Source organism: Oncorhynchus tshawytscha, linkage group LG08 (assembly GCF_018296145.1).
Source record: "Oncorhynchus tshawytscha isolate Ot180627B linkage group LG08, Otsh_v2.0, whole genome shotgun sequence".
In the NCBI taxonomy this organism is placed as follows: domain Eukaryota; kingdom Metazoa; phylum Chordata; class Actinopteri; order Salmoniformes; family Salmonidae; genus Oncorhynchus; species Oncorhynchus tshawytscha.
The window spans coordinates 9,191,169-9,206,191 of NC_056436.1; the positions used below are offsets into that span (position 1 = coordinate 9,191,169).

The window sequence follows — 15,023 nt, forward strand, 5'->3', positions numbered from 1 at the left end:
GTTCCATATAGCAAATATCTATTAATACTTGTGTATTATTTAACACACTTTACAAAAATAACTCACATACCCCTCGTTTTTTTTCTTCTTTGAAGTTTTTCTATTTGGGGTTTATCACCTTATTAAACCATCAATGGAGATTACCACAAGCACCACTAGTGACGTTTTAATTTGCCCAGAGAACATAAGCTCTACCCACAATCGGTGCAAAAGTATGTGTTCGCAGGTGACATTTTAAGTTACTCGGGCTTCTCGTCTGTGTGCACTCCCTGGTGACAAATTTATTCAGATAAAAGAAAATAAGATGAAATTAGCTATAAATAATACAGTTTAAACATATGTACATAGTGTATGTACAATGTTTACATACGTGCATAGTGAGTGGGATAATAAAGTGCAGTAGCAGCATAGAATTACAGTGCCTTGCGAAAGTATTCGGACCCCTTGAACTTTGCGACCTTTGGCCACATTTCAGGCTTCAAACAAAGATATAAAACTGTATTTTTTTGTGAAGAATCAACAACAAGTGGGACACAATCATGAAGTGGAACGACATTTATTGGATATTTCAAACTTTTTTAACAAATCCAAAACTGAAAAATTGGGCTTGCAAAATTATTCAGCCCCTTTACTTTCAGTGCAGCAAACTCTCTCCAGAAGTTCAGTGAGGATCTCTGAATGATCCAATGTTGACCTAAATGACTAATGATGATAAATACAATCCACCTGTGTGTAATCAAGTCTCCGTATAAATGCACCTGCACTGTGATAGTCTCAGAGGTCCGTTAAAAGTGCAGAGAGCATCATGAAGAACAAGGAACACACCACGCAGGTCCGAGATACTGTTGTGAAGAAGTTTAAAGCCGGATTTGGGTACAAAAAGATTTCCCAAGCTTTAAACATCCCAAGGAGCACTGTGCAAGCGATAATATTGAAATGGAAGGAGTATCAGACCACTGCAAATCTACCAAGACCTGGCTGTCCCTCTAAACTTTCAGCTCATACAAGGAGAAGACTGATCAGAGATGCAGCCAAGAGGCCCATGATCACTCTGGATGAACTGCAGAGATCTACAGCTGAGGTGGGAGACTCTGTCCATAGGACAACAATCAGTTGTATATTGCACAAATCTGGCCTTTATGGAAGAGTGGCAAGAAGAAAGACATTTCTTAAAGATATCCATAAAAAGTGTTGTTTAAAGTTTGCCACAAGCCACCTGGGAGACACACCAAACATGTGGAAGAAGGTGCTCTGGTCAGATGAAACCAAAATTGAACTTTTTGGCAACAATGCAAAACGTTATGTTTGGCGTAAAAGCAACACAGCTCATCACCCTGAACACACCATCCCCACTGTCAAACATGGTGGTGGCAGCATCATGGTCTGGGCCTGCTTTTCTACAGCAGGGACAGGGAAGATGGTTAAAATTGATGGGAAGATGGATGGAGCCAAATACAGGACCATTCTGGAAGAAAACCTGATGGAGTCTGCAAAAGACCTGAGACTGAGACGGAGATTTGTCTTCCAACAAGACAATGATCCAAAACATAAAGCAAAATCTACAATGGAATGGTTCAAAAAGAAACATAACCCGGAGTTAGAATGGCCAAGTCAAAGTCCAGACCTGAATCCAATCGAGAATCTGTGGAAAGAACTGAAAACTGCTGTTCACAAATGCTCTCCATCCAACCTCACTGAGCTCGAGCTGTTTTGCAAGGAGGAATGGGAAAAAATGTCAGTCTCTCGATGTGCAAAACTGATAGAGACATACCCCAAGCGACTTACAGCTGTAATCGCAGCAAAAGGTGGCGCTACAAAGTATTAAGTTAAGGGGGCTGAATAATTTTGCACGCCCAATTTTTCAGTTTTTGATTTGTTAAAAAAGTTTGAAATATCCAATAAATGTCGTTCCACTTCATGATTGTGTCCCACTTGTTGTTGATTCTTCACAAAAAAATACAGTTTTATATCTTTATGTTTGAAGCCTGAAATGTGGCAAAAGGTCGCAAAGTTCAAGGGGGCCGAATACTTTCGCAAGGCACTGTAACCTGCCAAAATGTTTACCTCCCGCAGCACTCACGTCAGTAGCTATGAAGGGCTTTGAAAGGCTGGTCATGGCTCACATCAACAGCATCATGCCGGATACCCTAGACCCATTCCAATTTGCATACTGCCCCAACAGATGATGCAATCTCAATCGCACTCCACACTGCCCTTTCCCACCTGGACAAAAGGAACACCTATGTGAGAATGCTGTTCATTGACTACAGCTCAGCGTTCAACACCATAGTGCCCACAAAGCTCATCACTAAGCTAAGGACCCTGGGACTAAACACCTCCCTCTACAACTGGATCCTGGACTTCCTGACGGGCTGCCCCCAGGTGGTAAGGGTAGGCAACCACACATCCGCCACGCTGATCCTAAACACTGGGGCCCCTCGGGTGCGTGCTTAGTCCCTCCTATACTCTCTGTTCTGGCCAAACACGACTCCAAAACCATCAAGTTTTCTGATGACACAGCAGTGGTAGACCTGATTATTGACAACGATGAGACAGCCTATAGGGAGGAGGTTAGTGACCTGGCAGTGAGGTGCCAGGACAATTACCTCTCTCTCAATGTGAGCAAGACAAAGGAGCTGATTTTTGACTACAGGAAAAGGCAGGCCGAACAGGCACCCGTTAACATTGATGGAGCTGTAGTGGAGCGGGTTGAGAGTTTTAAGTTCCTTGGTTTCCATATCACAAACTAATTATCATGGTCCAAACACACCAAGATAGTCGAAGAGGGCACGACAACACCTTTTCCTCCTCAGGAGACTGAAAAGATTTGGCATTAGTTCTCAGGTCCTGAAAAAGTTCTACAGCTGCACCATCGAGAGCATCCGGACCGGATTTATCACCGCCTGGTATGGCAACTGCTCGGAATCTGACCGTAAGGCGCTACAGAGGGTAATGCGTAAAGCCCAGTACATCACTGGGGCCAAGCTTCTTGCCATCCAGGACCTATATACTAGGCAGTGTCAGAGGAAAGCCCCAAAAATGGTCAAAGACTCCAGTCACCCAAGTCATAGAATGTTCTCCCTGCTACCTCACGGCAAGTGGTACCGGAGCGCCGAGTCTCTGTCCAAAAGGCTCCTTAACAGCTTCTACACCCAAGCCATAAGTCTGCTACAGAATTAATCAAATGGCCACCCGGACTATTTACATTGACAACCCCCCATGTGTTTTTACACTGCTTCTACTCGCTGTTTATTATCTATGCATAGTCACTTTTTACATGTACAAATTATCTCGACTAACCTGTACGCCCGAACATTGACTCAGTATCGCTACCCCTTTTATATATCCTTGTTATTTTGTGTTACTTTCTATTATTTTGTACTTTAGTTTGGTAAATATTTTCTTAGCTCTTTCTTGAACTGCATTGTTGGTTAAGGGCTTGTAAAATAGCATTTCACGCTAAGGTCTACCTGTTGTATTCAGCGCATGTGACAGTTTGATTTGAATAAGATTTGATTTAGTAGGGTGCAGTAGAAGATTTTTTTATAACTAAACCAAGATAGACCACAGCCTGTCGTTTCAAACGAACAACTGCGCCATAGTGGGCAGAGCCAAGCACGAGATCCTATTGGCGTGTTCTAGCATGTATTTACATATTTCCGTTGGGTAACGCCTACTTTGAAGTGCAAGTGTGCAATTACTCAATTAGCCTTTGCACCTCCTAAACAACACTTTTTTTGAAACTTTGGCAAAGGGTAAAGTCTACAGAACTGAGTCCTCTGTTCATAACAGATTATACTTTTGGGAACAGAAAACTGTTGAGATCAAATATTTAATCGATTAGTCAATTATCAGAATGTCAGACAAAATCCATCTCATTCCATCTTCTCCCACTGCTGACCACTGAGCTTCCTCGCACTACTATATTTGATAGTGAGTGGAAACGCCAACTGGATGCTTCACATTTATACATCCGGTGAAATATCGGTCTCATTGTTCCATCTGTGGTGCAGTAGTCGTTGGTGGTTCAATCATTTTTCTGATTTCTAGCTGCACCAATCAAAGCAGTGAAGGTGGTGAAAACCATTCAGCTTGGGGCGACAGGTGAGCGGGGTTCCAAAATGCAATCATATACAATTTTGCTATTTATACAGTTGTATTTTTTTGTATACAGACTAGCCTAAAAATAAGTGCAACTTGACAAAGTATCCAATAGATTGTGATCAGTTGCTGGTAAAAAATAAAAATAAAGTTTGCGCCCCATACTTTAATTTGCTCCATTGCTCAGACAGCCAGGTGTTGTCGACAATGAAAAGCTGTAGCCAGAGACTGGAGAGAAAGCGAGACACTCCACTCGCGGATTTTTTCTGGTTCAATTAAAGTCCATGACCAGTAGACCAGACCCAGGTACTACTGCATTGTGGTCTATGGGAGACACACCCTGTTAAGTTGACCGAAACTGACCATTTTGTTTCAATGATAAATGGCCTGAGTGAATTATTTTAATGTATCCACCATCTTGGCTGTAGTCAAAGATGAACTATTATGTTCCTCAGCTCAGACACGACTCGCGAACTTTGCGGGTGTTTCTGATGAATAAACAATGCCATGCTGGAGGCTGGTACCATTCAAATAAAACCCATCCCTGAAACAAAACGTATGGTAAAAATAATTTACACATCATGTCGTAAGAAGACACGTCATTGGCACGATGCAGGCATTTTGATTTTGTGACTTAAAGCCCTAATATATCATAGTGTAACGACCCTGGGTTTATAAGCGTGCCGGACCTCGGGCTCGAAGGTGGAGGGTTCGAGACCTGCTCCCCTGCCTGTTTCATTACAATACGTTGACTAAAACAATGACTTACATTGTTGTGCAAGTTATGTTCTTACCTGCTTGCCCACTAGCAAGCTGGGTCCTTAGCATGTCAGCAATCTAGTTCACCTGTTCCTCCAGTAACTCGAGATCACCAGCAACACGGGACATTTAGGTCAGCAACATGGGACATTTAGAATGTCAGCAACACGGGACATTTGGTCCTACAACATTCCGAGATCTGTATCCTTAGCTTTTGGTTTTCCTCAGCCTGCCGTCTCATTTCCTGCTGGATACTTTGCATTTCTACGCCGAAAAATCTAACAACATTATAGGTTTTAAGTTGCACTCCTGCGAAACGTACATGTTATTTTCAGCTATAAAACTGGTCCTAATGAAATGAAATGCTTTGCAAGGCAGAACACATCAGCACAGTTTGGGGTAACCTAGCGGTTAAGAGCGTTGGTAACCGAAAGGTCTTGGTTGGAATCCCCTAGGGGACCCATCGGCCGATGTGCCCTTGAGCAAGGCACTTAACCCTAATTGCTCTGGATAACAGCATCTGCTAAATGACTAAAATTAGAAAAATGTTCAACTTCATATTCATCATCTCCAGCACAACATCAACATATGTGAAAATGGCACCTTTGTTTTTTGTGTAGTAGAAAGATAAGCGTTTCCAATGATGACAGTGTGCATCATGTGATTAACCAATTATGAGTAGGCATTATCTAATTGAATGTTACTGGAAACACTTTTTTTTACTTCAAAACAGAAATGTTTTGTGTGTGGCCCTTTCAGCAAATGTGCATACAATGTTGCTGTGGCATGTGCAGTGGATGGCATAAGAATCAATAATAAATCATTGTGTAATATTTTGTTTACTAACCATACACTAATTTCACAATACTTAGAGGTAATAACTTGAAAAGACCCAACTGCTCTGGATAAAACCTGTTCTTACCATGATCAAATCATCCTTTCATCCTCCTCCATCAGGATCACCTTCACAGTGGTACCGAAATAGGACTTCCATAATGTTCTCTGGTACACAGCATCTTCTTTCAACATTCTCAAGTCGGAGGTTTACTGACTGGGCAAAACTGTCATTTTGATCAGCACTCCTGTAATTGTCCAATACATCATCAATGTTCCTCAGCATGACAGCTGAATCAATGACCTTGTTCTTGTTGATGGCCTGAGGTTGAGGGTTCTATCCCTGGATCCTGTTGTACACCTGAGGATTTGCTGGCTAGAGCTAGTTAAGGTATGAACATATCCTAAACAGTGGTCAGAGTTCAACCTCCTGTTCCTCCTTTGTGTGCCACACCCTCTCCCGTTTCTACTGTATGTATGAGCAGATTTCAAACAATTGGCTGCAGTAAGTGTTGTGGTGCTTATAAACACGAAAAGGGACGTTTTTTTGTAGATAAAAAAAAAAATTGATTGCTCCAATCGCAGATGAGTTCACAGCTCTTTCATACGGACTCTGAAATATCTATTTACATAAACGGGTCATTGATTTCCTTCTAGCTTCAGTGCAACTTTAAGAGTATTTTTCTGTTGAAATGTATCCTGAATCAAAGAGGGAAAAACATCTGAATTCAGAGTAGACTTTATTATCAGTATAACTCATAGCCAATACAGTTAGGCCTACATAACAAAAAAATAGAATTGAACAAGCTTTAAGAGTTCCATATAGCATCTAATACCTTTCAAATATATCAATCCTTTAATGCATTATTTTACCATTTCCCTTTTACACACCTTTAGCAACATTACACAGTTAAACCCCTAGATGTTTTCTCTCTCTACTTTCATTTTGATTCAATGTCCTTAAGTCGGGTTAAGCCATTGGAGATCACCACAAGCATTTTAGAATGTCCCCCACTTTTTCTATGAATGCCATTATGGTGGTAACTAAATCCTGCAGATCTGGCATTACTGATACGGCTTCTCTCCTGTGTGCCCACTGATCCACTTAAGGAATGATTTGAATGTTGAAAAAATGTACATCAGTCATATGTAAAGCTTCTGGTGGATACATACTTACTGTATTGTCTGACTGAAGTGAGTACGTTAAGAACAAGGGTCTGCTACAGTGAGATCAATGGTAAGGCTTCTCTCCTGTGTGTTCGCTGGTGTGATTTCAAGTTACTTTGTTGAGAGAAAAAGTCCCCACATTCAGAGCAGCAGAAAGGTTTCTCTCCCGTGTGCACCCTCTGGTGAACCTTTAGCTGATTCGATGAGGTGAAGCGTTTCTCACAGTCAGGACAGGAGTATGGCTTCTCTCCTGTATGTATTCTCTGGTGATGTTTGAAGCTACCTACATAAGAGAAACTCTCCCCACATTCAGAACAATTATAAGGCTTTTCTCCAGTGTGCACTCTCTTATGAACTGTTAGATGGCTTGGTGAGGTGAAACCCTTTCCACAGTCAGAGCAGGAGTATGGCTTTTCTCCTGTGTGAATCAGCTGATGACGTTGCAAGTCTCGCAGATAGGAGAAACCTTTGCTGCAGGTAGGGCAGTGGTGAGGCTTCTCTCCGGTGTGTGTTCGTTGGTGACCTTTCAAGCCACTCAGTTGAGAGAAACTCATCCCACAGTCAGAGCAGTGGTAAGGCTTCTCTCCTGTGTGCACTCGTTGATGAACTGTTAGATGATGTGATGCAGGAAAGCGCTTCCCACAGACAGAGCAGGCATAAGGCTTCTCTCCAGAATGTTTTCGAATGTGTCTTTCAAGATATGATGGGAATGGGAAGCTCTCCTCACAGTGTGGGCAGTGGTGAGACCCCTTAGCTTTGCTCCATTCCTGATGTTTCTTCCCTGATGCAGGAAATGTCTCAACTTGGTCAGAGTTGTTAGAGGTCTCTCCTGGGTGAATGACAACATTAGAACAGGTGCAACACAATTTATTTCATTTTTATTTAACCTTTATTTAATCTGGCAAGTCAGTTAAGAACAAATTCTTATTTACAATGACTGCCAAACCCGGATGACGCTGGGCCAGTGCCTCTAGCACTGAGATACAGTACCTTAGGCCTCCCGGGTGGCGCAGCGTCTAAGGCACTGCATCGCAGTGCTAGCTGTGCCACCAGAGACTCTGGGTTCGAGGCCAGGCTCTGTCGTAACCAGCCGCGACCAGGAGGTCCATGGGGCGATGCACAATTGGCCTAGCGTTGTCCGGGTTAAGGAGGGTTTGGCCAGTAGGGATATCCTTGTCTCATCGCGCACTAGCGACTCCTGTGACGGGCCGGGCACAGTGCACGCTGACCAGGTCGCTAGGTGCACAGCGTTTCCTCCGACACATTGGTGCGGCTGGCTTCCGGGTTGGATGTGCGCTGTGTTAAGAAGCAGTGCGGCTTAGTTGGGTTGTGTATCGGAGGACGCATGACTCTCGACTTCTGCACCACTCGGGAGCCTACATCCACAATCATTGTATCCAATGGAAATGTGTCCAATAAAGTACTATTGAAACAGGGTATAGAGAACTAACCTTCTAGTGTATGGAGAGTACTATTGAAACGGGGTATAGAGAACGACCCTTCTAGTGTATGGAGAGTACTATTGAAGTGGGGCTAAGTAGGTTTCTCTGGTTGAAACTATAATGCTACATTTCCTTTCACTTCTTACCGTGATCAGATTCCCCAATGTCGTCGTCTTCCTCCTCTTCTTTTATGATGACTTTCAGGCCCAGTGTTTGACTGCTGTTTGATGATGTCATCTCTGGACTCGCTCCTGTGTGAATGAGAACATAACAAATGATGCAAAAACGGTGCAACTACATCATCTTGCATTGACTTGAGGAAATACTAAAACCATGTAACAAAGTGGTTGGCGGCCATCTTTTTTTGACCTTTATTTAACTAGGCAAGTCAATTAAGAAGCAATTCTTATTTTCAATGACGGCCTAGGAACAGTGGGGTTAACTGCCTGTTCAGGGGCAGAACGACAGATTTGTGTACCTTGTCAGCTCGGGGATTTGAACTTGCAACCTTCCGGTTACTAGTCCAACCACTAGGCTACCCTGCCTCGCTCGATCAACAGCCTAAAAATGGTGTCCTAAAAAATAATTTCATTAATCTGACTCTGACTAAAAGGAAAGTAGGAAAACCAGCTGGCCTTGAGGACCAGAACACCACTGCGAAAGGGGGATATCAGGTCAGTTGTCCAACAATGTTTTTAACTGAATGTTTGGAACTGAAACGTGTCTTCCTCATTTAACCCAACCCCTCTGAATCAGAGAGGTGCGGGGTACCTGCCATAATCGACATCCACGTCTTCGGCGCCCTGGGAACAGTGGGTTAACTGCTTTGCTCAGGGGCAGAATGACAGATTTTTACTTTGTCAGCTCGGGGATTCAATCCAGCAACCTTCCGGTTACAGGCCCAACGCTCTAACCACTAGGTCTAACCGCTGTTGATAAAAACCTGCTCTCTTCTTACCTGGGTAATCATCATATTCCCAAATCTTCACTTCCTCCTCTTCATCTTTCGTGATGATATTCAACAGGAGTGTTTGACTGCTGTCTTTCACTGATGCCATTTCTTCTGCGGTGCCCAGTGATGTCAGTCAGGACCCAGTCAGTACAGTCTTGGGCTCAGTGTGGAGAAGCGAGATAGATAGTTATCCTCACTGTTCCAAAATAAAGTCCAGACTAACAACCTGTAAAATAAGTATGTATGAAATGCACGACAGTTATGTCATTTGATAGCTTGCTTGCTATATAGCTAGTTAGCACACACCTCCCTTGATTAAAAAAAAACAACACATCCCATATTTTCTGATTTATTCAATGTTGCAACGCAAACTTAGTTCCCTGTCCCGGGCCTTGGGTGGCTAAGCAACGAAATAAAGTCTACATGTGCAAGGTAGCTGGCTAACGTGAACTATGTAGGGTTTTAGCTAACATATTTCGCTAGCTAGCTAAGCAGCTACATAATATTTGGTTTAGCTAGTTAACGTTACATATTTCCGTATGTTGCTTACTTGCATTGTTTAACAATGCATTGTTTGTTAGCTTTAGCTAATGGTTGAGTCTCAAACGCTTGCGAGGCCTTCTCTGGCCATTTGCCCTGCAACCCGGCGGGTTCTTACCTTGAGGCCTTGTTTCGCAAAAAAAGTATCAGATATTTTGTTTTTTTGTGGACTGGTTGACGTTAGAGTTAATTGTTTAAATTCTACTTATGACCTAACATCTCCTCTAAAATAAGAACCAGAACAAACGCAATAGCAACTTCCTCGTTTTCTTTCTCGACATACTAGGCGTTGTCGTCAAACTACACTTAATGTGGACACACGCCACCTGTTGTCCGGGAGGGTCTTTTTCTTCTTGGATGAGGTTAAATGGCGATTGGCATCCAATGAATGTTGCATTACCGCCTACAACTAGATTGAGCCATATATCCATTCCAGCGGGAAGTTGGGGTGCTGCACTGGGCCTTTAATAGTCTTGTATTAGATGACCCTTATAGCGGCCTGCAGCATGTTGAAGAAAAATCACAACGCACCCAACCCCAAACTAATTTCCGCTGCTATGTATAAATCCCGTATGAAAACGTTAATACCCTACCATCTAAACCTACACTAATTAAAAACCCACCACCCTATTCCACTATTTAAACCTATCTAGTCCTACCTCAGGCCAACGCCTGGAAGGACGGGACACCACCACTCAACACACCCTGTAACTCTTCTGATGTCAAATCTCGTACACCCAAACACTTCTCAGCAGCTGCCACAAGAACCTCTATTTTCTGCGACCTGCGGTACGGTTTATAACCATTGCTATGAATGCTAAAAAGTCAATCTTACTGTAGCATATATCAATTGTTGGCCTATCCCTCGGGACTGGCACAGATCTACTATTCACATGAACCCTCTCAGGACCCCTCCCCCTTAACCCATCTTCCTCAGCATACAACACCTTCTGCACTATTCTAACCCTGGCAACCTCAACCTGCCTCTCTCGCACCAGACATTTCTGATCCCCAGCCCCATGGGCACCCCTACAATGAACACTTTCTCTTCTTTCTTTCACACTTCTCACATCTCCCTCCTACACCCTGATGCCACATGCCCATAATCTTGACACCTGTAACAACGTAATGGATTCGGCACAACAGCTCATAGGGGATAACTGAAATATCCTAAGTACACTTTGTCGGGCAAAGACTCAACAGCAAAACTCAAAAGAACAAATAATTACTTCTGTTTTACAACTCATACCACCATGTCTGCATCGCACCAAACAAAGAGCATCACAAACACCGGGAATCTTCCCCTTCAGTTAATCCACTGTCACATTTACCGCTACCCCAGTAATCAACCGGCATCTCTTTTCCACATTTGTTTGGCATGGAGCGCCTTCTCCCTCGGCAGAAACATAAACAATTATCACAAGATCACTTCGGGTTACCTTCACCGATTCCACAGCACCAAACTTCATTTTCACCCACTCTGAAACCACATATGGATCAGAGAACATCACCACACCTGCTAACTTCGATCATTCGCCCTCACTCACTTCCATTTTACCTCCAGACCTCGATCCGGCGTATGGCTCACTCTGTTTACACGTTCCACCATTCTTCTTCGACAAACCATCTCCCGCCATCTTCAGACGATTTCAAGCTCATCCGATTTCAAGCTCACCCTCTTCGACCTCCTCTGCCCCTCGTTTTCCCTCCATTCCTCCTCCGTATAAGTCTCCCTTATGATAATATTGCAGTTCTCCTAACAAACACCTCGTTCTTGCCCCATCTCAAGGAAAGCTATCTTCCTTCTTCCTTTCTTCCCCTATCACGGGTCAAAGTTCAGCATGCGTGTGAATCACACGAATACTAAAAAAAAAAAAAAAAAATCAAAATCAAATTTTTATTTGTCACATACACATGGTTAGCAGATGTTAATGCGAGTGTAGCGAAATGCTTGTGCTTCTAGTTCCGACAATGCAGTAATAACGAGCAAGTAATCTAACTAACAATTCCAAAAAAAAACTACTGTCTTATACACAGTGTAAGGGGATAAAGAATATGTACATAAGGATATATGAATGAGTGATGGTACAGAGCAGCATAGGCAAGATACAGTAGATGATATCGAGTACAGTATATACATATGAGATAAGTATGTAAACCAAGTGGCATAGTTAAAGTGGCTAGTGATACATGTATTACATAAGGATGCAGTCGATGATATAGAGTACAGTATCAACGTATGCATATGAGATGAACAATGTAGGGTAAGTAACATTATATAAGGTAGCATTGTTTAAAGTGGCTAGTGATATATTTACATAATTTCCCATCAATTCCCATGATTAAAGTGGCTGGAGTAGAGTCAGTGTCATTGACAGTGTGTTGGCAGTAGCCACTCAATGTTAGTGGTGGCTGTTTAACAGTCTGATGGCCTTGAGATAGAAGCTGTTTTTCAGTCTCTCGGTCCCAGCTTTGATGCACCTGTACTGACCTCGCCTTCTGGATGACAGCGGGGTGAACAGGCAGTGGCTCGGGTGGTTGATGTCCTTGATGATCTTTATGGCCTTCCTGTAGCATCGGGTGGTGTAGGTGTCCTGGAGGGCAGGTAGTTTGCCGATGCGTTGTGCAGACCTCACTACCCTCTGGAGAGCCTTACGGTTGAGGGCGGTGCAGTTGCCATACCAGGCGGTGATACAGCCCGCCAGGATGCTCTCGATTGTGCATCTGTAGAAGTTTGTGAGTGCTTTTGGTGACAAGCCGAATTTCTTCAGCCTCCTGAGGTTGAGGTACTATAAAGAATTGCTCCGATTTTAGTCATTTTATTTGTAACATAAATGTGACATTGCACTCTTCTCATGCGAAAGTGAGGTCCGTATGGAAACAAGATTTTGCGCGCACACACACACACACAAACAAACAATGACCCAGCAGCTAGATTAGCCAGAGCATTTCTGACCACCAAATTCTGAATGATGAAGTAATGTAGACATCATGTAGGGACTTGTTGTCCAAGGGCCAATAGATGGCAGTCGTTGTTCTGTAAATCGACTCACTCTTGATGAATGTTGATTTAAAGATGAACCCATCACCTTGATTGATCTACAATTGTATGGTGAACAGTGTCTAACGACCTCATTCCTGTTTGGATATAATCTCAGCATCCTGTGAATTGTGTCTGATTGACTTGAATGGTTTGCTTTTCTTCTGTAAAACAACACATACATCCAGGTCAGGTGTGATTACCATCTGTGTGGTGATTGTATTTGGTTTCAGGGACTCTGTTGCGTGTAGGTGGGTCGTTCCACAAAAAGAGTGTCTTGGTATTTTAAGTAGAAATTGTGCACCAATATTGAGTTTTAAAAGTCTGTTATATTAAATGAAGTGCCCAGTAATATAGACCACATGGAGAATTGAAATCAATAAACACTTGTTAAAGTGTCAAAATGGAGCATTTTGACATATACCTTCTGACTTCAAAGAATTTAATCCACTTATCCCCAAAAATGTCTTTCATTGTTCATCCCTGGATATTTTGTTGCTTTGAGAATCTTTTCTGAAGATTATTTATTTTGTGCGATTAGTGATTTAATATACATTACCGGTCAAAAGTTTAGACGCACCTACTCATTCCAGGGTTTTTATTTATTTAAAAAAAAAAAAAAACTATAAAAACACTAAGACATCAAAACTGTGAAATTACACATATGGAATCATGTAGTAACCAAAAACAGTGTGTAACAAATCTAAATATTTTAGATTCTTCAAAGTAGCCACACTTTTCCTTGAAGACAGCTTTGTACACTCTTGGCATTCTCTCAACCAGTTTCATGAGGTAGTCACCTGGAATGCTTTTCCAGCAGTCTTGAATAAGCTCACATATGCTGAGCACTTGTTGGCTGATTTTCCTTCACTCCGCGGTCCAACTCATTCCAAACCATCTCAATTGGCTTGAGGTAGGGTGATTGTGGAAATGAGGTCATCTGATGCAGCACTCCATCACTCTCCTTCTTGGTCAAATAGCCATTTCACAGCCTGGAGGTGTTTTGGGTCATTGTCCTGTTGAAAAACAAATAATAGTCCCACTAAGCGCAAACCAGATGGGATGGCGTATCACTGCAGAATACTGTGGTAGACATGCTGGTTAAGTGTGCCATGAACTCTAAATAATTCACTGACAATGTCACCAGCAAAGCACCCCCACACCACCTCCTCCTCCATGCTTCACAGTGGGAACCACAGATGCGAAGATCATCCGTTCACCTACTCTGTGTCTCACAAAGACACAGCGGTTGGAACCAAAAATCTCCAAATTGGACTCATCAGACCAAAGGAGTGATTTCAACTGGTCTAGTGTTTCTTGGCCCAAGCAATACTCTTCTTATTGGTGTTCTTTAGTAGTGTTTTTTTGTTGTTGCAGCAATTCAACCATGAAACCATGATTCACTCATTCTCCTCAGAACAGTTGATGTTGAGATGTGTCTGTTCCAGACGTACAAAATGCTTACTTCTCTCAAATCTGGTGCACAAATTTGTTTACATCCTTGTTAGTGAGCATTTATCCTTCATGCAAAGATAATCCATCCACCTGACAGGTGTGGCATATCAAGAAGCTGATTAAACAGCACGATTACACAGGTGCACCTTGTGCCAGGGACAATAAAAGGCCACTAAAATGTGCAGTTGTGTCACAAAACACAATGCCACAGATGTCTCAAGTTTTGAGGGAACATGTAATTGGCATGCTGACTGAAGAAATGTCTACTAGAGCTGTTTAACGCCAGCCCAGGACCTCCACATCCAGCTTCTTCAACTGCGGCATTGTCTGAGACCAGCCACCCGGACAGCTGATGAAACAGTGGGTTTGCACAACCAAATAATTTCTGCAAACTGTAAGAAACCCTCTCAGGGAAGCTTGTCGTCTTCACCAGGGTATTGACCTGACTTCAGTTCGGTGTCGTAAATGGTCACCTTCGATGGCCACTGGCATGCTGGAGAAGTGTGCTCTTCACAGATTAATCTGGTTTCAACTGTGCCAGACAGACATGTGTGCGAGCAGTTTGCTGATGTCAACGTTGTGAACCGAGTGCCCCATCGATGGCAGTTTGAATGCACAGAGATACCGTGACAAGATCCTGAGGCCAATTGTTGTACCATTCATCCTCCACCCTGACCTCCGGTTTCAGTATGACAATGCACAACCCCATGTTGCAAGAATCTGTACACAATTC

The 15,023-nt window shown here is 42.9% G+C and overlaps 1 protein-coding gene across 2 annotated transcripts; it reads right to left on the reverse strand.

Moving 5' to 3' along the window:
* Positions 1-6,421: 6,421 nt before the first annotated feature.
* LOC112247632 (zinc finger protein 239) lies at positions 6,422-11,376 on the reverse strand. Of its 2 annotated transcripts, none has more exons than XM_042325187.1 (4): positions 11,354-11,376; positions 9,262-9,481; positions 8,450-8,554; positions 6,422-7,690 (listed from the first exon to the last, which is right to left on the reverse strand). In XM_042325187.1, exons 2-4 carry the CDS (start codon positions 9,359-9,361, stop codon positions 6,915-6,917), a joined length of 981 nt encoding a protein of 326 aa, XP_042181121.1. In that variant the 5' UTR covers positions 9,362-9,481; positions 11,354-11,376; the 3' UTR covers positions 6,422-6,914. The 2 variants fall into 2 exon arrangements, with proteins under 2 accessions (XP_042181121.1, XP_024272210.1); XM_024416442.2 differs by lacking the exon at positions 11,354-11,376 and adding an exon at positions 9,914-10,205.
* Between the last annotated feature and the right edge of the window lie 3,647 nt (positions 11,377-15,023).

Bases quoted from the DNA above. Each gene is read 5' to 3' on its own strand.
- LOC112247632 (XM_042325187.1), bottom strand. From the start codon at position 9,361: ATGGCATCAGTGAAAGACAGCAGTCAAACACTCCTGTTGAATATCATC. The intron at 8,555-9,261 runs GTAAGAAGAGAG...TCATTCACACAG, and splicing joins GGAATATGATGATTACCCAG to GAGCGAGTCCAGAGATGACA. The intron at 7,691-8,449 runs GTAAGAAGTGAA...TCATTCACCCAG, and splicing joins CATTGGGGAATCTGATCACG to GAGAGACCTCTAACAACTCT.